The following is a 15,240-nucleotide window of genomic DNA, read 5'->3' as shown; positions in this document are numbered from 1 at the left end:
GGGGATCTTCTTATACAATGAAAACATTATTTTTCAGATGTTCCCGTCGTAACATTAAAAATGGGCTCGACCCTCAACCCCGGAGACATCAAGGAGGGCGACGATGTTTACTTTGAATGCAACATTAGGGCCAATCCCAAGGCGTACAAACTTTCCTGGTTCCACAATGTAAGTATTTAGACTCCTCAAATTTAAATATTATTCGCGAAACTTCCCTGTCTTGTTTTCGTGCCTCTCCAGCTTTTTGAATAAAATTAAATTTGGTTTTGTATAATAAATGTCCGCATTATTCTAAAATTGTCTGCCTGGAAATTTAATAAAGTACGCCTGGGGAAGTAATCGCTCTTTATAGGACCATTTCAAAATTTAACCGAAGAGGCCTTTGCAACGAAATGGGCGCATCTGTAACTCGGGTGTCACCTATCGATTTTCTTCACGTTCTTTGCAGAAAATGGAGATCTTTCAAAATGTCTCTTCGGGGGTGATTTTAAGCGATCAAAGCCTGGTTCTTCAGAATGTAGTCAGAACTACCGCTGGGCACTATACCTGTGTAGCCACCAACACTGAAGGAAAGGGCACCAGCAATCCTGTGAAATTAATTGTCAAATGTGAGTAACCAAAATTTAGATAGAACAATTTAGGACTCCATTCCTTCATCGCTTTAAAAAAATTTAATGTTGTGTATGAATGAAAAATATTCAGAGAGCGTCCAGGTAATTTACCTGCCCAGCTCGATGCACGGGATTAAAAATTGAAATAAGCCGGATCTGCATAATCCGTAAAACAAACCTGCACAGTCCGATCGTTTAGTTCACATTTTGTATCGATTTTTCAATGGTAACGTTTCCGGTATTACGTCACGTTATTGAAAGCTTGTTTTAAATAAAGTTTCATCTCTCCTCGCAAAAGTCCAAATCAATTTCAATAAACGTCTCAAAGATCGATGGGCTTCTTCCTCCCTGGAACAATTTATGTTGTTAATCTAACCTAAATTGAGCAATTTCGGAAGATGAAGAACCATGACGAAGAATTTGAAGATAAAAATCTCCTATTTTAAGTTAATGAGAGAGAAGAAAAGGAAGAAAAGAAAAAAGAAAAAATCTTTCTTCCGAAAATTCTGTTTCTTCTGAAGATCTACTTCGATTTCGAATACTTTCGACTTTAAGAAGTGTATATATAATTTCTTCCGAAACTTTCACAAATGATGCCTGTTTCCTAGTTCAGTGAAATATGTCCACATCCCTGAGACTGATGAAGGGCGAGAATTTTTTGCTCTCCAAAACGGCTGAAGACATTCCTCCACTGAAATTCACACCTTTCAACTAAGTTGATTTGTGGTCCATATAAGATGTTACGTCACTGGGGCAAAAATAAATGGCTTTGCCTAACCCGGTGAAAATTTCGCCGTGTCTTTTTAAACATATTCGTTTTCGCCTCTCGCCCGTCTGAGTGACGTGAAATATCGCCCCCTAAATAGGAATTACGTTCGCGTTTTGTACTTGATAATAGGACAATACGTTTTTATTTAACTCAACAAAATTCCGCCTGTCTGATGTTCGGGCCTCGACAAAGCCATTTTGCTCCGAAATATATGGCATTTAATTTCATTTCCTGCAATCGGGCGGCTTTATTAGACATTTCGCCAATTGACGTTTCGCTGCTGTTGTCGCTGCTGTTGTCGCTGCTGTTTCAGGTCAAAGCTGCAAAGGTTCACCTACCGAAAAATCACGCGCTCATTACCTCGGCTTTTGTTTTCGCATTAACTCTTTGTTATATCGTATACGACCAGCGACTGTGTGCCATTGATATAAATGTTATATACTCTAAAACCATCCCCAAGCTTTTATTTATTTGACTAAGCTTAGGCAAAATTGATACGTTCCCCAGTCCTCCTGATGAGATATAAATGAAGGCATTTTTTGACATAATTAAAACATATTTTGTCGGATGTAAAAAAGTCACTAAAAAGAACGCCGGACAGCTCATAGTGGCGATGGTTTCAGGCTACACGATGAATACTAGACCCGAACTTAAAAAGAAATGAGGTTGGAGGAAAATTATTTTGTAATATCTCCTCGGTCAGGAGAATTATGAGGACCACGTAGGGTACTACGGCTGTCATCCAGGCTGCCTAAAATAGCAGTTATAGAGAATAGATTGCTCTACAAAATCACACAAAGTTCACTGGAGTAAAATCCTGAAAACAAAATCAAAAACGTGATATTTCTTCTCTTCATAATTCCTTTATAAATTTCATAATTTATACCAACCTTATAACAAACCTTTCTAGTCTCAACAGTAGCGCCGTGTTTATGTCAATTACTCCAACATTTGACTCAGTGATTGCCACACACATCGATATCCCTCACAAAAATTAACTCAAAAAAATGTCCAAATATGACCGCTGTCTAGTCGATTGAAATGCAGCTGCAACAAGCGATCATTGATTTTTGCAGTATCATAAATGTTTTTTATATCCGGCAAGATCATGCGTGCGCAAATAATGCGTGACACACATTTTCTGATTTCTGATTGCCTTTCTCCTGCGGACAGCGAGATATTTCAAAAATAAAGTTTTCAAAATTCATCGCTTTGTGCACTGATAACGAATCCAATGATCTCTTCATTACACTTCCCACTGGGAATTTATTTGAAGGTTTCTCGGTGTACAAAGTATAATTAGCCTTTCATTAAAATCTTCCTTTTTTAACAAAACTAAAAATGCCACATCTGCATCCCTTTAGAGCCTAAATTTCCCACAGCTGCTGTTGAAATAATTAAAAAACAAATCAACCCTAAATGACCGCACAATTCCGTAAGCTAAGTCCATCTGGAAACCAGAGAAAACGTCCAAATTGCCTCGGCGACTTGTGTATGTGCATCCGTAGGGACCGACCACAATCCCAAATTAAATTTTAGGTCGCCCTTTATGAATTCCCTTTTATTGTTGTCTCGTTTCATTTCGAAATTATTGCGACATGTGTATTTACGTACTCAGAGCTATAAAATTACAATTTTTTGCGCTCTGCAAAGCAGAACGTTTAATATTAGCTCTGCTTGGCTGTTGTGCGTGCAGAAACTATTTACGAGACAACAGCTGTAGGCATTTGAAGCTCGGAAACAATTTTATTGCTGAAACTAGTAAGTTATTAAACAGGTCAGACAGCTGCGAGCTGAGAACTAAAATTAGGCCGCAAGTATTTTGCTAATTTTCTATTGTACTCCCACCCCTCAACCACCCACGATTGGAAAACCGAACTCTTTTCCAGGTCTGTGTGTATGTGGCACACAAAAGAGCCAAATCACATTAGCCGGCGTACGTATGCCGCCCTAGGGCTTAGGTTCCGTTCGAAATTAAATCTTCACGGGCCTTTTGTGAGTTTTGCTTTGAAGCTGTCTCATTAATTCGGTCATGCATAGCTGATAGCCGAAACTAAATAAAAGTGGCGGCGGCTGAATGAAAATGACGGAATTTGGAATTTGACGGGCGGATTATTAGTGGGCCGACAAAACAGAAATTTAGAGATAATGTGTGTGATAGCAAAGCTTAATGATAGATAATGTTTTCAAAATAAAATATAAAGATATTGCTCCAATAACTAAAACGATGGGGGTGAGAAGTTTTCGAATAAACGAATTTTGTAATATTTAAAAAATATCACGATAATTTATTATCACGTTACTTTAGATTACTTCAAAGTAATGATGTATTTTAAAAGATGCTGGGTTTTTGATGAAAATTAGACTTAAAACGTGTAGAAATGAATGAATAGCCAAAAAAATTGTTACACGAAAATATTGATAGACGCTTGAAAAATTAGTATTTGCTCTTTATAGTTTTATTCTCGCATCTTTTCCTATAACGCTGAGAGCATTTTCTTTTGTCCTCAAACAAAAGTATGGAGTTAACTTTTCTATGTAATCTTGTTGCTTAAAGGCAAATGCCCATTTTTCTCTATTGTCTAATTAAAGTAGTTCCGGGATGTATTTTCGAAGAACGGATCATGTCTTCAAATATATCCTCTCTTCTCTTCAGTTTTCGAATTGAGTAGTTGAAGAGATCAACAAGAGTTTTCAATTATTCATTCTTGGGAAAAACGGTTTAACGGCGGAACATATCGATCTAGATGTCAAAGGAATCAATAAATAACTCATCGATTTTCTTGGAGCAAGTTTTGATAAGTTTTAAAAGGAATATTGAGAAAATCCTCTTATTCGTTGAACTGAAAATACCTAATTTTCTTAAGGAAAACGCAAGCAGTCTTAAGAATTTCAATCAATAGCGTTTGAAGAATTGCTAATTATCACTATACCTATAGAGCAACGAAAGCACAGAATTTTATAATTCCATAAATGTTTAACATTTCATTATTTGTAATATTTGAAATGGACAGGCAATGTGTGCGCTAAAGCACACGTATTGATAGAGAGACACAACACAGCAGAGATAAATGAAAGAAACCAATTCCTGGCAGCTCATTTAGAGTCTTCAGAGCACCCTCGAAAAATTATCTTTTACAAAATTCCCTCCCTACCTCCATATGAAACCTGATCCTTTTCTCAACAAGTTAGTAAGACTAACTAAAACAATTCTGGATAAATCTCAAAGAAGAAAAGGAAACTCGACCGTGCAACGAGAAAGGAGAAAGCTTTAATACGATGCAAATTCCTGTGGCCCTATTGGCGTATTACTTAAGCTTCCGGCAAAGTGCAAAATTCCATTCTTGAAATTGGGTTACCGTATTTACTTATTTGAGAGAAAGTTTACGGGCCGCCTAATGTCTCGTCTCATCCCACTTCGGGCTGCCTTAACAAGATGAAAGCTTAGGCGTGTATGTACGACTGTACTGTGCTTCCTTTGAATCCATTCGACTGCGCCGTTTTATCATTCCGCGTGCATTTTTGGGAAAATACGTAAGGCATTTTTCTGTTAGTTTCTTAAGGGAGAATGGGAATGTTCGAAAATTCCCATTCAACGTCGGTTCATTTGAACTTTTCGCATTTAAAAAGCGTCGGCCTCATTGCCCTACATGTTTGCAGACGCGCCCGTGTGCACCCAGGAACGCGAGGAAATATACGGAGCACTGAAGCAGGAGACCGTGACGTTGCGATGCAGAGTGGACGCCAACCCACCAGTGGCGACCTTCCACTGGACATTCAATAACAGTGGAGATCAGACAGACGTGGCTAGCGAAAAGTACACAAACGAAGTGAGTATATGGCGAGTGTCGATCGAATGTAAATTCGTCACTTCGGTTTGCCACTTGAGGAGAGTATTTCTGTTCGGTAACTCTTCTCCTTTATCGCTTTAGATAGATAGATTTTTTATAGGTAACCAAACAAAAATTGTATGTTAGCTTAAGTTTTTTAATAAATTTTAGATTGTTTCAGAAACTCTCAAGATTTTTTAACATTTTTAAATTTTTACAATACTATGGACAAAACTATAATTACGGACTTTTGCAAGGTTCTCAGGAATTTCAAGAAGAACTTTCCGATTCCCATTTTCACAAGGAATTAACTATAATTTCCACACATTTTGGAATTCCAGGTGACATCGTCTCGTTTGAACTACACCCCCAACACAGACCTGGACTACGGTACTCTACTTTGTTACGGAAAAAACGAAATAGGCAAACAAAAAGAACCATGTGTGTTCCAAGTGGTCATAGCGGGTAAGTTTATACCTCATATTCAGCTTTAAATAGAAATAGCCTGTAAATGAACAATCCTGCTGTAGCTGAGCATAAATAATAACTCTTCTCGATTTGTTACACAAGTGTTGCCGTTTTGGACTGTATGTTATAGTCTCGTATATCGAGCGTAATGGAAACAAATCACGCTAGGCATAATTTTGCAACATGGAAATGTCCCTATAAATGCGAGTTATGAAAACATATATGTTCAAAATAGTTTATTACACAGTTTACAATGTAAATTCGATTTTGTTTTTAAGATCAAATTAGAGCTATAACGACTGGGGCGTGTCTCCTGGGTCATCATTTCGGGTCAGTTTGAGATCCTTTATCAGGCTCCCTATAATCCTGAGTAATGTGTAAAACGAGCACGGACCCTATCACGATGGCCAAACAACGCTTGACCCTTTTCGTGTCCGCTGCGTGTCGAGACTCGAATTACATAACCGGATTTGCTTAAGTACTCCTTCAATTACCCGATGATTCTCATGTTGCGATTCTCGTTTTGTTTCCAATCAGGAGCACAAAGACATCCGTTAGTTCCGGAATAGAGCTCTTTGAGCAGCGAGATTTTTCCTCTCAAAGCTTCTGATAAAAAAAGATTTAAAAATTGTCACCCCTCATCGCTCCACAGATTAGAGCAATGTGTTCCCTTAAAGGCAAATTTTACACACTGAAATAGCTAACAAAGCTTTTGCTTCGCAATGTATTCTAAGGCATAATCCTGCTTCCGCAGTTTAGCATACAAGACATGGAAAGGGTCAAGTGTTTGGGCCCAGTTTGCATTACACAACATAACTCAGGATTATAGAAACTGCGATAAAGGATTTGCAATTGACCTTAGGAGACACGCCCTTTGTGATAATGTTCCCCGTTTAATTTGCTGTTGTTGGCTGGCGCCATCTGTGAAAGGGAAGACGGTCTTAATGGTAATTGGGGCAATTAAGTCTATTGTTGGCACGTTGAGATATCTATGAATGTTTGGTCTGTGTGTGTAACCATATCCACAGAATATTCTCCGAATAAATTAATTTAATTTTTTTTATGTTCAATTGTTACAATGATAACAAGTTGCATAATAGACACGTCGATGAGGGAAAAGAGAGCATGAAGGCACGTGAAAACTCTTCTATTAGATGACAAAAAGGATGGCAAAATCTGGCCTGTTTCTGCAGCCCGCAAAACCTAAATTTAGTGTCATCTATGCAGATAGCCTATTATAAAATCGCAAAACACACACCATTTGAGAAAGACGCAAGAATGCATATCAAACCGATAAGAGATAGGAGTTATTTAATTCGAAAAGTCGTTTCCAGACCTCCTCTGAATCTGGCGTTTATGTTTTCCAAGCAAATCCACTGAGACAACATTTGTATACATCTGATGCTGTCCTCGGCAAACCGGATTTCGTAACCTCGTTGCCAGAATGCGATATTTGATAGTCTTATGTCCCCAATTCTGCAAATCCCAGCCAAACTCGTGCAATTGCGAAGTCTCTTATAAAGCAAAAAATCCATGATTTCGTTATCCTGCTACTGCACAACAAACACATAACGCTAGATTATCTCTGTGAGAGCCTTAAATATTAGCTCGGCCCGGCATTCTTATATAAGCAAATATTTTTAATCCGCTAAAGCCTGCCCCGAGATATTTTAAAGCCAAAGAATGTCCAGATTTATCCAGCGAAGCCGGCTCGAGCGAGTCCCTCTGGTGCTTAAAATGCAGGATACGGTCATGAAATCGGCCCACAAATGAAGTAATCGATCACCATTAAACGCTCTCAGGGATAAAACTGCTGTTTTTATTAATCGAAACACCAATCTGGAAGGTTGGGATTTGAAGATTACGCGATTTGAATGTGAATGCGGCCTACGCACTTAATCCTACTCGAATCAGTAGATTCGTTAGGAATTTCAATGAGAACTTTATTTTGTTATACGAAATTGCTTGATAGGTGTGTGTCATGTTTTAGTTAGTTGTGTGCAGCTGTTCTTTTGCAATCTAAAGATAAATCTACCTGAGGATATTAGATTGTTTCACTTCATTTTAAGAATATCTCGCCTCAAAAATCACCAACATACATATTTGTCCCGTATACTCAAGTAGAGGATTTCGTTGATCTTCTGTGAAGTTACTGAATAGCGGATAAGCATTGCCACTCCTGGCCAGAGCTTGGAAATTAAGCAGCGAATTGAACTCATATTTTCGGCATTTTAACAGTGAATGAACGTGACCTTCTCGGCCTCAAAGCAACCTGTTAGATCCTCTCATTTGAGAGTTGCAAATTTTGAACGTGGTCGATTCTTTAAATAGGCATATTTGACTGAGAAAAACACTTAACTTGTGCCCAAAGCTAACAAATCAAGCTGCGAATTGAGCTTATATTTTCAATATTTTAAGATTATAGTATATAGGAGTTTATTTGTACCAAAAAGGTACCTTATGAATCCTTCCATTTAGGAGTGATAAATTTTTATGCTTAGTTGATCCCTTGAGTAGGTTTATTAAAATGCCTCGCTACTCTTGCCAAGAACTATTAAGTGAAATGGGGAAATGAGTTAATGTTTTCTGTATTGTGAAGATAGATATATTTGCTTACTTTTGTCATTATCTTCTAGGCCGCCCATCTCCACTTCAGAACTGCTCTCTCCTGAACCACACAAGTAATGCACTGCAAGTAGAATGCATCGAAGGCTACGATGGAGGTCTCACTCAAAGCTTCGAAATGGAGGTTCTTGAACTTCCCAGCTTGAAGTCTCGAGTTAACATAACCACCTACAAGGTAACTGTTCCTTTCGCTGGCACATCCGGAATGATAAAAACAACATTTGCCTAATGTTTCAGACGCCCGTCTTTGTGGCTGACGGTCTGGATCCGGGAACCAGTTACCGGATCATGTTGTACGCGGCGAACAAAAAGGGACGCAGCGATGCGACAGTGATTGATCCCGTAACTTTCGGAGTTGCAAAGTTGCAAGGTAAGATAACGTGCGATAGCACCTCGAACTCCTTGGATCGATCGATTCCCGTCTCGAGATCCAGAGGAACATATTTCCTGAATAACAAACCCACGTGTAAATCGTACTTAATGGTAATTGTACACGACACACGCGAACGGGACAGCAAGAGAGTTCAAATGGGCCCTTGGCAGTCCATAATTCATCCGGGACGTTGCGGACGTACACCGGACGTTTGCGGTCGGGATCCTGCAGCGCTCCATGGCAAATGGCCTGCATTCTGTCGCTATTAGTTACATGTGTTGGGGCTATTTTTGACAGCTGTTTTCAGCGGGAGTATCAATAATATGCACACATGTTTATGTAAATATTTAATGTCAACATCTGTGTATGGACATGTTTGATAATATCAGATACTTAATGATAATTCACTTGCCGACTATTCATATTTATGGAAAAAGAAAGAGTATAAAGCGGATTTTCCTGTCTTTTAAATGCTTACTAGGTACTCTATCTATATTAGCTGAATGATTAAAAGTATGAGGCATTTTTCTACATCAATTTGAAATTTACCACGTTTGCAGCAAGACTCCAGTAGCACGAAAAAAACTGCGTTTGCATCTTTAAGTACTGCGTTTTGTAATATGACGCACATGATATTATGCACTCGATATTACGCACGCCATATTATACACGCGATATTACGCACGCCATATTATACACGCGATATTACGCACGCGAAATGAATAACTGAAAAGTTACACTTAAACTTATGTCAATTCGTGCACTGAACGCGATACTTTTATTTATTTCTAAGACACACCTGTGAGATTATATTTACTTAAAAGATGCCCAATTTTTTTAACAAGTTTAACTATGCTTGCCTAGATATTCTTGCTACGCGTTCGCTCGCGTTTGAAGCCTGCTTACGTAAACATCCCCGTGAGCGTATGTCACTACGTAGTTAATCATGTATTTATCTACACTCGCTTCACTATATACTTGAAAGGGACCGATTTAACAGAATTAAGCTAAAAGCGATAAATATTTTGATTCTCAGGTATCAATTAGGGTCGATTTTTCACCCTCTGAACACTTTTAGAGCAAAATTCGCACCAATAAAAACGAAAATAACATACAATAAAATGGTCACTTGGGATGAGCAAAGTTGTCAATTGACATTTAGATTCAAGTTGAATATAGAGGAAGCAAAAATCCTGACCGTCGTCAAGATTGCGACAGCATGACCTATCAAGCATAGCCGTGCGTTAATCTTCTTTTACTGGGGCAGTTTTTCGGGATCTACCCATTCGAATGTGTCAGGGATTGTATTTTCGAGAATTAAACCTTTAAATAAATGAAAACGTGCTGGTTGGCCTGGTGTTTTAGTAGGAAACCTTCAAATATGATTTTCCTTCTGTTTACCTCGGTTCGAATCAATATGGAAGAGGTTAGAATAACATTGTACCGACATCCGGGAAGGGGAGCGAAAACGAGCTCAATAACGAGGGTCTGCCGAGAACTTTATCAGACGATAAGTAACAATAAAAATCGCCACTTAACGATAACAAAAAGGTGAACGTTTTAGCCAGTAATCAAATTCCTCATTTCACAATTTAGAGAACATTTAGAGAAACTTTCAGGGCGACAAAGGAGTGAAGTTTTCTAAATAATTTCGAAACTATTTTTGTTAGATTACAAAACTTACTAAACCTCTTTCTTGGCACTCATATAACTCAAGTCTAATATTAAAACACATATTGGCCTCGTTTTAAATTATGGCCTCGTTGAGGCTGGCGTGACGATTACTTGTCGATTTGAATAGCAATTATGGAAATTGGTTTTATTGAACACTAATATGCGTGCTAGAAAGTAAATTGCTCCTCGTAGGAAGCAATTGACCGGTTCTAGCAATACAATTAAAAAAATAGGAGCGTTATCGAGAACGAAATTGGGTCCAAACGAAGACGGAATGTTTCTCCTTTGAGGGGAGACAGAAACTCATAAATTACTCGACAAAAAACTTGGGCTCTAGCCCACAAAATGCCTGTAGGGAAAGTCCTTATTCCTCCAGATTAATTTACAGACAATACCAAGATTCTCTCTGAAGACATGTTTGATTGTATCACATATAAGTTTAAGTGTTTGTCTGGAATGGCGGCAGATAAAAATCTTGAAAATACGTTTTCTCGAGTGTCGCTCGTAAAACTAGAACCGTTCGCGTTCCAGTTAAGGACGAATGTGCATTATTCAAAGGCGCAAAAAGAATGAGGTTATTCCGTTGATTGTTACGAGTGCTTTGGCAAGTCACGTTGCAAGACACACGCGAACAACACGTTTTTCCATGCTGGATACAGCTTATTTTTAGATTGCAGGGAGAATTGGACTATAATGACTTCTCAGTTTTCATGTTCGTAAGCTTCGTTTACTGCCAGTTTTCTCTAGCGAAATGAGCTTTGCACGAGTGTAGTATTTCACTTAATGGAATTTGAGAATGTTTCATAATTTCATTTCCAATATCGTCGTTGTTTCAGGTTCCACTGCCAGTATGCCAATCAGCCCCCTCATTATGGGACTATTAGGGACTGCAGCCATTCTGGCAACTGGAGTATGTTTTGTGCTGGCGGCTCTTTGCAGGAAACATTATTCCAGGCCTTGTCACAGGTAAAGTGAATTTCGAGCTGTTTCGTGTGTAAGTTCTAATGAAATTAAAAAATACCACACAACGAATTAGAAAAAAATTGGCGCCGAAAAATGTTCATATGAGGGTCATCTTTGTAGACATTCATTTAAGGGAATTTTTAATGATTCCGAACTTCTAATTAAATAGAAAAACTGAATCTTATAGATGATAATGAAGGAGAAAGTTATATAGATAGATATAGGAGGAGAAATTTGAGTCAGTTCATGCCTCATTTTGAGGATTTATTCTAGGTCAAAGTGTGGTCTCATAAGTGCAAAAATGGATAAAGCAGAAAGTAGGTATGCAATAAAAATATGAAATATTGAGAAAACCTTATATCATAGGTAGCATTACCACAAAGAGAAATTTGCGCGCTTTTCCAACAAAAATCGAGAATTTGCCGTTTTCAACATATTGGTTAAGTGGTTAAGTGCTAAAATGGATAAAGCAGAAAAACACTGAACTTTGTATTGTAGGTATTAATAGAATTAATTGAAGAATTGTGCTAATTTCGGAATCATTACACGAAGAAGTACAATTTAAGCCATTCCGTGTCAAATTTTATTCCAATAGTACCAAACTTAGATAACGCAGATTTTGATTGAGCTTACTTGATAATAAAAAAATATCAAGAAAATTAACAGTATTAGGGAATCAAATATTGACTTCACGACTGATTTTCAGGATTTTCCTTTGGTCAAAGTGAAGTCCAATAAGAGCGAAATAGATAAAGTAGAGTATTATCACGAAAACTTCTTTTGAGAGGTATATCACTAGAAGAAGAAATTTCAGCGACTATCAAAAGCGAAGATGGACAAAGTAGATAAGGACAAAATCCTATAAGTAATAGTAGAATCAAAGTATTTTATCCTACTATAATCGTTCGATAATAAACTACTCGTGCGAGAATTTTCTCTTTCTGAAAGTGTAACGTTTGTGAGAGTGGACGTAAAAAAAATGATAAACTAGAGAGGAACTGGGTCTTGTAGATAATGATAAGAGGAAATATTGAGAAACGATGGATTTCGGAACGTCTTGGTAAAGTTATAATAAAGAATTCAAAGTTAGATTGGTTTTTTGAAGACTTGACAGCCATTTTTATGAAGATTGCCTCATTTGGTAGTTCTAAACGCGAATGACGTAGAGATTCTTTTGGTTGATGAAATGAAGGACTGTCTTATATATCTGATTATGAGAGAAAGGATTTTAAGAAACTCTGCTACGATGAAAATTTATCACCATGTACATTTTTAAAATAGAGATATTTTGTCTCCTTTAAAGGTTTCGAAAATGAATAGATCAAAAAAAGCGTATGATCACGTTGCTGATTGATTGATTGTCATGTTTAGTTATTGATGTCGACAAAGAACTGGCTCATTTACGTATAATTTAGTAGGAACATCCAAGTTAAAGATCGTCATATATACTCTACAGTCATAAAAATTTGATACAATTTTTCCACTACTTTCACTAAACCAAGACTTAACATGTGTCTCTATTCCTGACTCTAGACCATTTTTGAAACCAACTGCCCGTTTATCTGCAAGCATATCTCTCCCTTTGCAATTGCAGCACGAATAAACTTCAAAAAAGGTTGGGCGCACCTTTAAGCTGACATCATGGGGCTCGTTCAATATAGCCCCGAATCTGATAAAACATTCAAAAAGCTAAAATGGACGTTCCCTGCTGCAATAGGAGATTTCGCCGTTTTTGCTCGGTCTCTCCCGGTAACCTGAGTGCTGTTTACTTGAGTTTATTTCAAATTTCCAGTTTAAGCATTACATAAAATTGCTTCCGAATGGTCTAACGACTCGCCCCGTTTTCTGTTACGGCTCTTACATTGTATGAATAAATTTGCGATTGCCTCTAAAATAAAAGCTTTCCGGATGGTCTGCTCTCGCTTTATATGAGACGTTTATTTTACGGTTCACATGAGATAAAACGGAATTTCAGGGCTGATGCCAGCAGTACCAAACATGTACCCATGGAAGCCGTTATCAATGCAGATGACCTCATTGTGGATGGGTCAATTACGGGAGTTCGGTCTTCCACTAGCTCAGTTGAGCATACCATAACTGCAGAGGCGGTGAGGAATGGTAACACTGTGGAAGCCACTGATCCTGACATAATCCGTAATCAGTATGGTAAGTAAATTGCTCAGAGAAAAGACAGATACAGCAAGATTGTTCATCAAGTTTAAGGGCTGATACCTTTGAAACTTTCAAAGTTTGATTTTTACCAAAAAAGGTTAATTTAGGATCTTAATGCTTGAAGGAAGAGCTTTCAGAACCCTGATAAAAATAAAAAGATAGTTAAATTAATATTATGGAAATTCAGGAACTGTTTGATGCATCTAGTCCTTCTAAAGCATTGATTAAGCTAAATCGGCCGACCTTCACGTGAGGAATTTGTTATATAGTTTTTTCCATATTTTTCTAGTATACTTTATATATATTCAAAGTTGATTTGTTCACGTTGAGTGAGTTTGACGTAAGAATATATTTCTGACAATAACGCTTGACTCATGCCACAAACTTCTCCATCAGGAATGATAACCTTCATTATATGCTAATTCAATAATATACTAATTCGTCACTGTTGAGTTTGACAGGATACAAATATATGCCAGGAATTCATTTTATACTAGATAATGAATAAATCCAGAGCTAAAACAATGAACCAATTTCATCAAAAGACAACGTTCCCAGTTTATTCTGATAACCTTAATAATTTACCCTGAGTCTGAAAGACTTCGTCACCGTATCGTAGCTTAAGGAGACCTATTGTCTGTGATAAATATTTAATTTAAGGATTAAGATCTGAGCCCGATCTTCTTTAGAACCCGTTTCATTGATATTATACCTAAAAGTTGAACTTAAAGATATGGCAGGATTATAAAATTTCAACCCTCATTACGGCTCAAAACAATGGTAGTATTTTCTCTTATTACATATTTTCTACTTTGCGAACTCTGAAAATCATCGAAAAATATTGCAGTCGTCTATCTTTTCCACGAATGAATATAATTTTGATGAGCCTGAGTTATGAGGAAATTACTTGTCTTACAGAAAGACGTCCTCTTCATGGTTTTATGAAAGTATACGAGTACGAGCCTCCAGGCTGTCGAGATGAGGACGATCCAGAGGATGAGGGCGAGGGGTACGCCTTCAAACATGTTGCCAAAGATAGTCTCCTCCCTAATCAAACTGTGAGTTTATTATTTGTTACTTCGAGTTGATTATTTATTGACTGTTTCTCAAGGTGTATCGAAGCCTTCAGAGGCCAAATCGAACGAATTCCAGCAACCCCTCTTTGATGACGGGGTCCCAAACGCTCACGCACAAATACAGGGGGCCCGAGGTGGTTACCACTTCGAATCGGATACAGGAGAGTTGCATATAAGATCATTATATTGTCATTGTTTTTATCATTGTAATATATTAATGTATTTAAAATAAAAGAGTAAAAAACTGACTGAAAGTGAGTTCTCCTCGAATAAACCGCATTCGAAACTAGACGAGACAACTTTTCAACCATTCTTTACAACGTCCGCGCTGGCATAAATAGCATCCGCTTTTAGGGCGGAAGCATAAATATTGATGAGCGAATTTACAAAACAAATAATAACTTTAAAACTGTACTTCAGAGTTGTATTTGGTTTAAATTTCGTTTTTGGCTCGGATTTGTATAAAAGCTGAAAATAAATATGAGGCAAATTGCGACTTCCCAAACTCGTTTTATTTGACAAACTTTGATTTACGTACACTCGCTTTTGTGCCACCATCGTCGGTTTTTAATTTCCACCGGTGATGAAATTAAAATTTGGGAATTTAATTTGTCCCTCTACAAATCGAAATGGAACAACACGTCATCTGTTCCCCCTCGCATCACCCAGAAGTTATTAG

At 37.6% G+C, this 15,240-nt stretch overlaps 1 protein-coding gene across 2 annotated transcripts in view; it reads left to right on the top strand.

The window, feature by feature from the left end:
* side-IV (sidestep IV) overlaps nucleotides 1-14,809 on the top strand; it is a 100,831-nt gene extending 86,022 nt beyond the window's left edge. For both annotated transcript variants that reach the window (XM_066406905.1, XM_066406906.1), the window contains 10 exons: nucleotides 38-168; nucleotides 449-608; nucleotides 5,041-5,210; nucleotides 5,552-5,675; nucleotides 8,315-8,478; nucleotides 8,541-8,673; nucleotides 11,187-11,316; nucleotides 13,289-13,479; nucleotides 14,404-14,543; nucleotides 14,597-14,809. In XM_066406905.1, the coding sequence (XP_066263002.1) occupies nucleotides 38-168; nucleotides 449-608; nucleotides 5,041-5,210; nucleotides 5,552-5,675; nucleotides 8,315-8,478; nucleotides 8,541-8,673; nucleotides 11,187-11,316; nucleotides 13,289-13,479; nucleotides 14,404-14,543; nucleotides 14,597-14,737 (1,484 nt within the window). In that variant the 3' untranslated portion in view covers nucleotides 14,738-14,809. The remainder of the gene's footprint in view (nucleotides 1-37; nucleotides 169-448; nucleotides 609-5,040; nucleotides 5,211-5,551; nucleotides 5,676-8,314; nucleotides 8,479-8,540; nucleotides 8,674-11,186; nucleotides 11,317-13,288; nucleotides 13,480-14,403; nucleotides 14,544-14,596) is intronic.
* Nucleotides 14,810-15,240: the final 431 nt, after the last annotated feature.

This window comes from Euwallacea similis, chromosome 3 (assembly GCF_039881205.1).
Source record: "Euwallacea similis isolate ESF13 chromosome 3, ESF131.1, whole genome shotgun sequence".
In the NCBI taxonomy this organism is placed as follows: domain Eukaryota; kingdom Metazoa; phylum Arthropoda; class Insecta; order Coleoptera; family Curculionidae; genus Euwallacea; species Euwallacea similis.
Note: the sequence above shows the minus strand (reverse complement) of the source record. Positions and strands in the feature narration are given on the sequence as shown.